Genomic DNA, 12,964 nt, shown 5'->3' with positions numbered 1-12,964 from the left:
CAAAAGCGTTATCTATATGTCCCACTCTCAAAATTTGTTGTTCATATGAGTTCGAGATAAAAGTCTTTGCTGTTTGTCGTTGTTGTAACATCATCATTATACATACAAGTCTTTAGTTACTTTATAGAATATTTCTAGTCAAAAGTAATAAGATGGAGGTAATGGTAGAAAGTTCCCTCATTTCCGATAATGCTAAAGCATCACATGTGGCCTTGCATTACGATATATGAGGAGAGCAATATAAATGAATAACCACAACAAATAAGTGCATCCCCAAAAACTAAGAAAATTTAACAAGATCAAAGAATGTACCTCGCTATCTGATAATATCTTTCAAATCCAGACACCATCAGCATTTGCTTGAACAACTGTGGGCTTTGAGGTAAAGCATAGAATGATCCTGGCTTCAAATACCACATTGCCAAAAGATTAGCAGAGCAATAAATTTTCTGCATGATTTTTTTTAAAGTAAGATGCAGCTTTATTCAAGGGAAAGTAGTATATTTTCCTAAAAAGCATGAAAGCTATGGTAACAGTTTTGCCCACCGCCATATCAGCATAGCTCAATTCATGAGACAATAAGATCCTCACCCCTTCATTCACATTGCAGTGCACGATGGCCATCAAAATCAATAGCATACATTAGACCAAGCAATTACTTTGTGACTAGAGTATTCAATTGGGATGTTAGCAAGGCAACCAGTTAGATTCTTTTAATATTCTTGTATGGGACCATGCACCGTAATAAGTTTCTAACACTAAATTCCACCCATTTGATGTATATTGATCTCTCCTGTTTTAGAAAAGATTCATGGTAAGGAAGATCTATAGTTGGCCGGGTTGAGTATATTCATGGGCTCCAAGAATGGACCGATGATCAATGCCAGAGGCTCGTGCCATTCAGACTCTGGGGAGGATCAAGTGTTCTTTTGGTGTTCGAACAATAAAAAACAATGAGTTGAAAATAATCAGAGATAATTGTAAAGCAATGACCACACGGCGCAATTTTATAAATGCTTAGGGTGTGTTAAAGACAATATGATGTGTCCATAAAGTATTGAAGTGTCCATTTTCCCTATATGTATACCACACAAGTATAACACCTTCATTGAATTATTTGTGCTAATTGTTATGACAGATATCCCATCCATATAGTGGATGGCCCCTTCAGATGTTTCCTCCTTTAACGGTGCATTTCAGTCAGGATTACCCATTTTGAAACCGGGTCCAAGTCTCCCTTGTTTAGTATCATACTTAGAAGGAATTTGACTATCATGATATCCTATACCAAGACTGAAAATCCACCATTCAGCCATTATCACATTTAGAATTTCCGGAATTGGAATTCAAAAGTTTCCTACAAAGAGTGGAAGAATGGTTTTCATCCTGAAAATGAGTGAATTTCAGTTCAAGGAAGCTCTTACAGTTGAATAACAAGTTTGAATAACAAGTTTTCCTAAGAAAACTGTTAAGTAACCCAAAGTTCATCTTTATAGTAGCTATTATTTATCACGGTGGAGAAAATTCTACCATCAGCTAAGTGATATATACAATCGACTAATAAACAAATGTGAAACCAGAGTGCAAATATGTCCAACCAAGTACAAGATAAGAATTCAATAGATTCTACCATTCCGACCAAACAACATAAGCATTCTGATTCCATAATTCTTATTTTCAGAATTAAAATGAAATGTGAGCTTTCAATCCCTGCAGCTAAACAGACCATAAATGACAAGCTTATAGAAAATTTAGTGAAACCTTCTGATGAGTTAAGTCCACTTAATATTTCCAATTCTGTTAGTAATAAATGGTGCCTACAACCATTTCCTATATGCAAAGAACAAAAGAAACAACCCACAATCTGAATAAATTATTAATAGAAATTCAGAACATTATATTGCAACAGCAAGACAAATTCCGTGCTTATTTATAAATAAAGACATAAATAAAATGAGTTAAAGTAACAGATTTTCATTACCTGAACACGTGATGGTACAAGATAGTCTCGTGCACCTTCGGGTGTTGATTTAGACAATATTGGGGTCTCGATCTATCTTGTAATAAGAAAAAGGAATAAATCAATGTCAAGTAATGCAGCTAAATTTAAAATATTATCTACTAGCAAATATTAAAAGGATACTTTAAACAATGTGCACTTGGGAAGCAAATGGGTCAGCTAGAATCCAGGTCCACTGTTATTGAGATTGGACTGAAGTACTTGGCTAACAATGACCTTTCCATTAAACAGGGCTTGATCAAAATAAATAGGACACATTCAGTTATTACACTTGAAAGGCATCTTCCTTCAAGTTCAATCAGGCACTTTCACTGATCAGGTAGAGGGTGTTTGGGGGGACTTATTTTTTGAAGCTTATATAACCTACGCTTAGTTTTTGGTGGCTTTTGGCTTTTCATGATAAAAATTTTATAAGACTAGCATGGGTAAAAATGTCATTTGATTGGTCAAACCTTACTTACTAGATGAGATTATAAGTTATTTTTAAGAACCACAACATTTCTAAATGAGGCTCACAAGCTAGCTAATTTAAGACGTCACCTAACATGTAGACATAGAAAAGCTAGCTTAAAAGCTAGCCTAACCAAAAAAACTCAAAAAATAAGATCCCCCAAACACCCTCATAGTCAACCTGATCAATTTGCATCTCCTTTTGCAAGGATCAATAGGAAAACTTACAATCACAAAAGTACAAGAACTCCTATAACTGCATAAAAATATAGGTTGGGTTTCAGAACATACGTCTACAAAGTCATGAATATCCTCTAAATATCGCCTGATGAGCTTGACCACCCTGTGTCGCAACCTCAGATTGAACTGCATTCGTGCCCGTCGTAAATCAAGGAACCGATATCTAATATCATTTTAAAGAGCTTCGTTGTATTAGAAAAAAAACTAATTTTCACTGCAATGTTTAATCACATGTAATCTACAAATTCAGTAACAGCAAGGTATTTTACATAGGTCGATACATAGACACGCAGCTAATATTAGTGTTACCTCAAAACAAGAAGTGCCTGATGCTCAGTGACAACATCTAAATTAGTTGGTACCAATGACATAATTTAAACATGACTTTCCATAATTATATTTCAAGTGACAACATCTAAATTAGTTGGTACCAATGACATAATTTAAACATGACTTTCCATAATTATATTTCAGAAAGTAAATTCAGTACAGCAGTGAAAATTCATCTTTATAAAAACAACTAGACTACCAAACTCTTACGACAATATAGTACAATGAGGATCCATGCCTTGCTGATGCGCACAGGAGGTAACAAATAAGTCACCATAAAAACACTCTATTTCCTTTAGGATGTGCAACAAAATCTCAATGTACAGACAACTAAGACCGCATGGGCATGCATTGATGCACCGATCTACTAAGTGTCAATACACACATAAAACAGTAGATCCTATTTTTATGTATAAATATAACGTAGTTAAGTTCATGATAATCATTATAAGAGTAATCTTAAAATTAAATTAAATTATTTATATGCCTAAATTTTCTTATAATAAGTACTTTCACTGTTTTTCACTATCTTCAAGGGGGGAAGCAATCAAAAGATATATCTCGTTTAAGATCTCAAATTACTTTCTTCTAATATCCCAAATAACAACAGAATTCCTCTTTTTTCTCATGTGTTAAGAGTTATATTAGCCTATCAATCTTCAAAAATATCTCAGCATAAAAATAAAACGAATAAACATATCCCTGCATGATTAGTAGCATGATTGGCAGCAGTGGTTCTTACAGATCTAAGTCAAGGACTGTGGTAGTTTAAGTGATATTTTAAATCAGTTGAAGAATTTAACTGTACATCGCATATGCATTGACACTTCAGAGAGAAATGACATGTAATATGCACACTGATGCTTCAGAAAGAAAGAGCATGAAGTGGAATCGGAAAAGAATAGCAGACAACTGAAGCAAAATACCTCAAACGGATCTCTTCTGTTATGACATCTTTCACATCATCTGCAGTCGTAATTTGAAAAGGTAATGCACGATTTACAGAATTTAAAATTACAACATGCTCCGCAGCAACCTACAAACGTGGATAAACAAGCCAAGTTACCATTTCACACAACCCAGGAGAAGAAGGTAAAACAATTTGCTAGTCACAAGTTCTCAGTGCTAGTTCCAAAACATATGCCATTTCATTCAAGAAATTAGAACCACAATGTAGCATCCATAGAAGACCATACGAATATTCACAAATAGAAGGTGTTTTCATAAATTATTTCCTCCCAGTAGATTCTGAAACTACTTTGCCAACCATCATTGCTAAATTTTTTCACTATATTTTTTAACCTCTAGAGCAACAAAAGCTGTGTCCAAAATATCTTTCAGTTTTAAATGATTTCTGAAATCAATATGGCTTCTGTTAAGTCTGGATGGTGGCTTGATTCTGGAGCAACAATCCACGTTTGCAAGGACAAATCCTTGTTCAAAGGATTTGAAGAAATTTCGGAAATTACAGAAGTGCAAATGGGGAATAATGCATGTGCAAAGGTTGCTGGAAAAGGGACTGTTGATATACTTCTGGAAAGAAATTGACTCTTATAAATGTTCTGTATGTACCCGAAGTTAGAAAGAACTTAGTTTCTCTACCTTGGTCCAACCTACTACTAAATTAGAACTGGTATTTTTGTATCTGACTAAAATTGAGAAAATTTTCTCTTACTAGCATACAAGTCCAAATAATGTATAAAAATGTGAACTTTACAAGTTCACTAACATCAGATTGCACAGAACACTTGTTATAAAGACTGCAATATTCATATTTTACCTCTATATCCCCAGTCACCATCTTCTTATTCACAGACTCACCCGGCCGAGCCCTAACAGTCCCCTCAACCGCAACCACATACTCAACCCTCAACTTATTTGCAACCTCATAAGCCTCCGGATACTCATCAGGCAACGTCGTAACCTAAAAGAAGGCCAAAACCAAATCAAACCAAATCAAATTCAGACCAAATTAGGGCAAAACCTCACCTGAACGATCCCAGACTGATCCCTAAGATTCAAAAACGTCAATCCCCCGTGAATCCGATGAAGCGCCACCCATCCGCAGAGCGTGACTCGCTTCCCGACGTCTCCGAGCCCTAATTCGCCGCAATTCGCCGTTCTTGAGATCCATTGCAGTGAGGACTTGGATTTGGGAGTGGTTTCGGGAGTTAGGGTTTCGAATTGAGCGGTAGAAGAAGAAGAATAGCAAGAAATTGGAGAAGGAATCGAAGGGGGATGAGAAGAGGAGAGGAACGAGATTCTTTTATAATGGAATCTTGGCGGAATCTTGCGAGGGAATCGAGAGAGAGAGGAGAAACGAGTGATGATTAGAGGAGAGGCGCGAAGAATTGAAGACGACGACATTTTTTTTTTTTTTTGGTTTACTTTTCTTTTCTTTTTCCTTTTTTTTTTCCACCCCGAATTTAAAAAATACAAAACAGAAGTTGAAAATCAACTTGAAAGGAAAATTAAAGTATTACGTTCTGATAGAGATGGTGAATATTTTTCTGATAATTTTAATACTTTTTGTGAAGAACATGGCATTATTCATCAATGTCCAGCACCTTATACTCCCCAACAGAATGGTTTAGCCGAAAGAAAAAATAGAACTTTACAAGAAATGATAAGACGACGACATTTTTTTTTTTTTTTGGTTTACTTTTCTTTTCTTTTTCCTTTTTTTTTTCCACCCCGAAGGTTTTGCTCTCTGAGCGAGCGCTCTGCTTTGCTTATAAATCTTGAGGTTTTATTATCCTTTCGCGTATTCTGTACGCGGGATCGACATCGATCCCGACCGTCCAGATTAGAATGATGTAGATCAACGGTCCAGAATAAATTCGACGCCGTAGGCAACAGAAAGGCCCGAGAAACAAACAATTTCTGGGTCCAAAGGTGTTTTGAAAACATTTGATGTTTTAGCCACTATGTCAATAAAGTTATCAAGGAAAGGTTTGCTAGAGAACCAAAAAATTTTACTTTGAGATGCATAGGGCAAAACTTCAACATAGATTCTTAGGGGGTGTTTGGTTCAATTTCTACAAATTATAGGAAATGTTTTTCACTCAAACTATGATTTCCTTGTATTTCCTAAAAAAATTATAGGAAAAGTTTTGAGAAGTCAAAAAGTACAAATTTTATTTTATTTTTGTACTTTACTTGTTTGGTTCAAAACAAGAAAATGGGCTCATAATTTTATAGAAATAGCAAATTTTCCTCTTTTTTGCTTGGTTGGATGTCACTTTATAGAAAATAGTTTACTTTATAGAAAATAGCTTACTTTATAGAAATCACATGGAAGAGTAATGATGTACTTAATTATTTTTTTAATATATGCGTCATATTTCTGGGTGATTTCCGCCCATTTTGAGCGAAAATTGTTTTCTATAAAATGACGTATTTTCTGTACTTTGCAGAAAATATTTCTGTGAATATTTTTGAACCACGGAAATCTATAGAAAATTTTTAATTACAAAAATGTCATTGTCAATACTTTTAAGAAAACATTTCTATAAAATTGGCCAACCAAACAGCCTCTTAATGTTATAGCGTATTTCATTCGGGTCCTTAACGTTTTTCCTTAACGTTTTAAACTCATCAATACCAGCCCCTAACGTTTACACCGTTATCAATGCTGATCTTTTTTGAATATTTTTGTTAACTTTTGATGACGTGACAGAGATTGTTTCGTCATTTTAGGTATATTGCTGACTAGACTTTATTTTATCTCTCTCACCTTGCTCTCCTATTTATCAGCAGCTTAAGTTGGTCAATCCCCTACCACCTTCCACCTCCGGTACCCAAATTGAAGAAAAACCCCTTTGTACTCAAAAACCCTAAATTGCACAAAACTTCTCCTCCTCCACTCCTCCTCCCATTACTCAATAGATTTGAACCAAAGACTCTTCTTAAATCTCAATCCCTAGGATCCCTTTTATAAACACTAATTTTCATTTCTCCAAATTGAAATGAGTTTAAGCTCCAGTTTATACAATAAGCCCCTTGTCATTATGGAAGAAGAGCTGCAGTCAGAATGTCAAAGAAGGAACAAAGCAAAGATAGGAATTTTTTGGGTGTTCGGTGTGGGATGAAGTTGGAGGAGGTTGTAACTATTTCAGATGGATTCATTCGAAAAATACGTTGGAGAATGAAAGTAAAAAACTCTAGTTTAATTGGCGAGAGCTTAAGAAATTCTTTGTTTCATGAAGAGAGAATGTCCAATGCAGTCAAAAAATTTGGAAATCTGGGGAAGAAGATGGCGACGCAGAAAGATATAGAGAATAAATTAGGATTTATATTGACTTTAGCTATTTGTGCATTAGCTATTAGCATTGGCATTATTGTTAGATTGTTGAGTTATTGTAAATGGAATTGATGCACTCCTTGATGTTGTTGTTTTTGCAAGAAATCATTGTTATTTATTATCTTAGTGTTTTATTAGTATGGTTATGTTATAGCCGTTTTAGTGCTAAAAAGTAATCTCCAATCAATACCAGACAAATGTCTCATGTTATGCGTAATCAAGCCAGCTCTTTACTTCAAGATAACCAAAGACCCAGCTTGGACGACTCGACACGCCGACATCTCGCGAGGGTGACTCAAAAAGCGTTAAATGTCGACCCCTAGCTAGGTCGACTTCTTGATCAACCTACTCGGCTGACCATCCAACCGACATCTCGCGAAGGCAACTAAAAAGTGGTACTTCTCGACCTTCTACCGGACGAATAGAAAGGTGATGACTACCTCGAGCCTCGAGCCCTTCCCGCGCACTGACAACTGATCACCTTACCATAAATACCATTAAATACATAATGGGCATCATCATTTCTCTGTCTTTATAGTCTTTATGACACGGCGGACCATATTAGCACCGTACGCCTCCAATCACTTCACATTAAATGTGGAAGTGACCTCTCCTCCACTTGTCGGCCAACACATATAAAGTAGATGCTGACTGGTCCCTAACCCATACTCAGTCGAAGTTACCATCCTACCCCCCATATTACTACTATAAATATATTTACTATTTTCAGCATAAATGTAAGATCTTTATCTCTACCCATAATACTTAAGAACTTTTACAGTTCATTTACTTCTCCTCTCAACCAAATTACTGACTTGATCGTCGAAGGAATAACCGGGGAATCCAACCCCACCCTCTTATAATTTGCCTTAGAACTGGACATTCGGAGGCTCAGAGGACATCCATCAACTAGATCACTTTTCTCATTAGTTGTTTGATATCAGCCATCAACAGGTTGTATCTCTGATCATGTTGTAAGGATGAGTTTGATGCACTCAATATTAATATGCTCTTATGTTTATCTATTGTTGTTATAACGTGGAGCTTGATGTACTCGATGAAGCAACATTAATGTTAAAAAAAAGAATATTAGAATGTTTGGAGTTCACAAGTATTGAGCCAAATTCACCAAATAGTGATGAAAATAAATGAAGAACCTGAACAAATCTATCAGAAACAAACAACTCCAAAGAAAGTATATCTAATGCAAACAAATACATCGAACACGTATTGTACTTTGCATTTAATCTCCCTATTTGCATTCACATCTAAAATCCATGTACACCAAATTGTTAAGTATCATCCGATATACCAGATACTTCCATTGAAAGCAACCAGAATTTTTAAAAAAATAAACTACACTTTGCATTTAATCTCCAGTTTGCATTCAATTAGTTTGCACATGTGTCTTAAAATCCAAAGCATGTTTGCCACAATCACATCCCAAATTGTTAAGTATCATTCAGACAAAAATTTGCCACAATAACACATCCCAAAATTTGTGGTAATATAACAATCAAAAAACTGATAGTAGAACCCAAAAAGACAAAAGCGACCACAATTTACACAAGATCATTTTGTGGCATGTGTTGGTCCAGCTCCGCGAGACTTCCTACTTGTAGACTGTTGTGTCGAGCATGCCCTTGTCCTTAATCTTGGACCTGCATCGACCTAGCATATAGATCAAAACATGTTTAAAGTGAGAAATTATGAAACAAAAAATTATATAAAGAATGAAACTTATAGTTGCTCCTGATTGAGATCCAGATTGAGCTCCAGATTGAGATCGACACCTTCTCATTGGTATAAGATCACACCACATGGAATAAAATACAATTATACTTATAAATATGCGCGATTAAAAGGAAAAATGAATGTAAGAGACCAAACCATAAAGGAGCATGTGGGTGACCCAACAACCCCATTAAATAAGTTGGGAACATCCTATTTAACTGCCAATATTGGTATCTGACTATAAGGGATTAAGTTGTAAATTGAATCAGGAATACTTGTGTATATATTCTGACTATATATATTTCAAGTTTGTCATTTGTTATATAGCTTTGGGTTTCAGGCTTTATCAGTTTTAGGTTTTGTTAAGTATAATTTAAATAACATAGCTCAAATTCAATATAAATGAACTGGTTAATACTTACAACTGCTCCTTGTTTCTGTTGTTTGTTTGTATCCCTCCTTGGTGCTTTTTTCCTTGTCACATCATCAACTTCTATTTCCTCACCTTTGCATGTCCTCGCATTGTGTCCAACTCTTAACACTTTTAACATTTTGCTGGTGTGTTCCTCTTACTTTTGCACCACATTTTCCAATTCTCTGCTCATCTAGCTTTAATCTTCATTATTTCCTCAACCTTCCTCCCATCCTCTTATACACAAGGGGATTTAGGTCCTTTCACTCTGCTTTAGGTCATTGATCTTCCCCCCTCGTGGCATGTACTGTTGGCTCATAATAGTCTATGTAGGCCTCTTTGTTATAATACTTGTGAACATATTGTTTAGGTTCCACCCCGGCAAGCATCATCGAAGCTACTAAATGACAACACGGAATCCTTGAAATATCCTATTTTCTAGAGCTACAAGTCTCCTCTACAAGGTTCACAACATATTGAGCTTCAATGCAATGAGGTCCAGATGAAACTTGGTAATATTGAGTCCCGCACCAAATTGAGAACCATTTAATACTTTCCTTTTTCTCTTTGTTTAGCTTTTTTTGAATCACTAGACAACTTGGTCCCTTGAACGTTAACCTATTCTGCCTATTTTCACTAAACCTCTTCATTATTGTTGTTCTTATAATCTCTAACATTGTGATGATTAGTTTAGACCATGCTTTAATTATAATAGAATTGAAGCTTTCTGTCATATTGTTTAATAATATATCACATTTAGAATATGGGCTAAATGTAGACCTTGATCATGTTCTAGGATCTTTCTTCATCGTAATCTCCCAAGCCTTGAATCTGAAGCCTTTTTTCATCCATTTCTTTCTTCCAAGATCTAAAGTAAGTAGCTCTATCTGCATTCCATAATTTATCTTTCAACTGTATGCTTGAAAATTAATTTCTTAAATTGTTGTAGAAATGTTTGACACAGTGACGATGGTTGTCTTGTACTGGAAAGTTTGTAAAACCCTTTTCAAGCCCCTACATTAACAATCATGAATTAAAAATTCAGACTAATATCAATGATATAGTACTGCAGAAAATAACAAATCAGTCACTTCCCAATTTCAAGTAGAGAAGAAGAAATTATGATCAAATACATTAATTTATAAGATATTATCTACTAAATTTATGTGAAAATAAAAGAAATACAAGAAGTAGTAGTATGTGTAATATAAATGGCATGGACTTCAAGGAAAAGTGGGAGTTCAAACCTGCCCAATTATTTTTTTCAACGTGTTAATGTCCACATATTTGAATGAGTTACATGAAATATAGAAAGGAAGTTTATTTGGAGCTTTCATGTGTTTTTGATATTCAACCAACAATGCTATGACCAAGATATTATTAGACAAGAGTTTCTTCACAAAATCTTTAATATAAAAAATATTGTGCTCTGATACCACTTGTTGGGGTTCGAGGAAATCCACGCAAACGCCGAGAGAAGGTTACACAATATCAAAAATAACGACACAAACATAAACAAACTAATTTTACATGGTTCGACAAGTTGCCTACGTTCACGGGACAAGAAGGGGATGTGTTTTCACTAATAGAGAAGAAGAATACAAATAAAGATTACAAATCCACAAACTAATCTCTCAATCTCTCAAACAAAATCCTAACCAATAGCTCCAAAAAAGACTCTTTTCTATGCTCAAAACAAACCCCTTTTCAACTCTCTAATTTTCTTGTAAATCGTTCTATATATATAGAAATCCTAAGACCAAAAACATACTAGGAATTCTAAAATAAAAAACAAAATATATTAGGAATCCTACTAACCTGTTACCAAAACAGATTTGGAATCATGTTACCAAAACAGATTAAGAATCCCAAAAACTTGTTACCAAAATAAATTAGGAAACATATTAAGAACCTCCTATCTAACAAAAAAAATCCAGTTTTATCATACTCCATGTTATCAAAATAATCTACAGATCCCCCACTGTATCTCGAATCTGGAGGTGGCGTGAGAAAACCACCATGATGCACATGATACTGAAAAGTGGAGCTCATTCTAAATACACCTAGTAGGTCAACATCAAGCTTCAAGAAAATTCTCACAAGACTAAACTTACTACGCTCGTCTTCTTAATTTGCACCAATTAGGTGGGAAAGAGAATGAGTAATGCTGATCATGACGAACCCCTTTCAATTGCTCTACATTGTCTTCATCCTCAACAGATTTCACCAAACCCCGTGCTCGAATTATTTCATTCATTCAAGCCGCCGTCGGAATTGGGTAGATGTGTAACAGTGAAGTATTGGGTCAAGTTCAAATTTAAACTTAGCAGTGATTTGGAAGGGGATTGGGGAAGGTTTTAGTTGATTTAGGGATTTTTCAAAGGGGGAATGTTTTGGTGTTTTGAGAAGAACATAATTGGGCGAAGAGTTTAGTTGTTTTTACTGGGTTGGGTCGGGTTGGGTGACAGCAGGTCGGGTTTTTAGAGTGTTTTTAGGGTGTAAATCTAGTCAGCACTCAAAAAATAAAGTTGACTAAAATGCCCTACCACGTCAACAAAAGTGAATTTTAAAAAGGATCAAAATTGCTATCAGTGTAAACGTTAGGGACTGGTATTGATGAGTTTAAAATGCTAAGGACCCAAGTGAAATAGGACTATAATATTATGGACCTATATTGAAGATTTGCCAAAGTATTTTGTAGAAATGACTCATAGCATTAGACGTGTACTCAAAAAATGCCAATCGTAAGGTCTATGCATGAATCTCAAAATCTAAAGATCCAATGATTGCCATTATTTAGGTGTGTATTTAATTCCATTGATCAGAGCGCACTTGATACTTTTCCCATAGATCAAGCTTTTGATGGATCAATGGTTTTTTTGGATGCAAGGCCCAATTTGATTTTTGATGATAAGCCGAGCAAAATTATTGGGTCTAATCTCAACCCAGTATACAGATTTCTTCACAAGTCTAGTTGAATTACATTGCGCATAGGGTGAACAAATCAGTCAATTTAGTCAGTTTTTACTACTTTTTGTCAAACCAATATGAATCGAACTAGATTCATGATCAAACTGAATCAAATTAATTGGTGTGGTGCGGTTCAGTCTATTCAATTTTGAACATGTGAACTTTGAGAAATTTTAGCCAAGTCAAAGATAAAACTCATCAAATCATTTACTTTACAAACTAAAATTGACCATTGAGCAACTTAGATACATAAAAATATTAGCACACAGTTATTTCCCTTGTAAAAAAAGCGTGAGTTTGAGATAATTACGTTAAGAGCAGTCGGTCTGATTATTTCACTTCCAAATATTCTAAAATTGAATCCATAACTTCCTAAACCCAGACCAAACTGTCAAAATTCGATTGTTTCAATAGGCTTAGTCGGTTTCGCACCGAAAAGTGCCTACCCCTAGTTACGCCTCTACTATGTGTATGATTACCATTTTTAGCCAACATATTGACCCGA

The 12,964-nt window shown here is 35.1% G+C and overlaps 1 protein-coding gene across 7 annotated transcripts in view; it reads right to left on the bottom strand.

Annotated features, from left to right (window-relative positions):
• LOC109848218 (aspartate--tRNA ligase, chloroplastic/mitochondrial) overlaps positions 1–5,458 on the bottom strand; it is an 11,849-nt gene extending 6,391 nt beyond the window's left edge. For 6 of the 7 annotated variants that reach the window (XR_002248741.1, XM_020417614.1, XM_020417616.1 and 3 more), the window contains exons 1-6: positions 5,030–5,458; positions 4,821–4,964; positions 3,967–4,076; positions 2,762–2,873; positions 1,982–2,053; positions 313–404 (exon numbers count right to left, since the gene is read on the bottom strand). Coding sequence is in view for 6 of the 7 variants with exons in the window: in XM_020417614.1 (XP_020273203.1) it covers positions 313–404; positions 1,982–2,053; positions 2,762–2,873; positions 3,967–4,076; positions 4,821–4,964; positions 5,030–5,407 (908 nt within the window). In the remaining variant the exon portion in view is untranslated. The remainder of the gene's footprint in view (positions 1–312; positions 405–1,981; positions 2,054–2,761; positions 2,874–3,966; positions 4,077–4,820; positions 4,965–5,029) is intronic. The other variant, XM_020417618.1, reaches the window with a different exon arrangement.

This window comes from Asparagus officinalis, chromosome 7 (genome assembly GCF_001876935.1).
Source record: "Asparagus officinalis chromosome 7, Aspof.V1, whole genome shotgun sequence".
NCBI classification, from domain to species: Eukaryota; Viridiplantae; Streptophyta; class Magnoliopsida; order Asparagales; family Asparagaceae; genus Asparagus; species Asparagus officinalis.
This window is presented reverse-complemented; position numbering and strand designations above follow the sequence as displayed.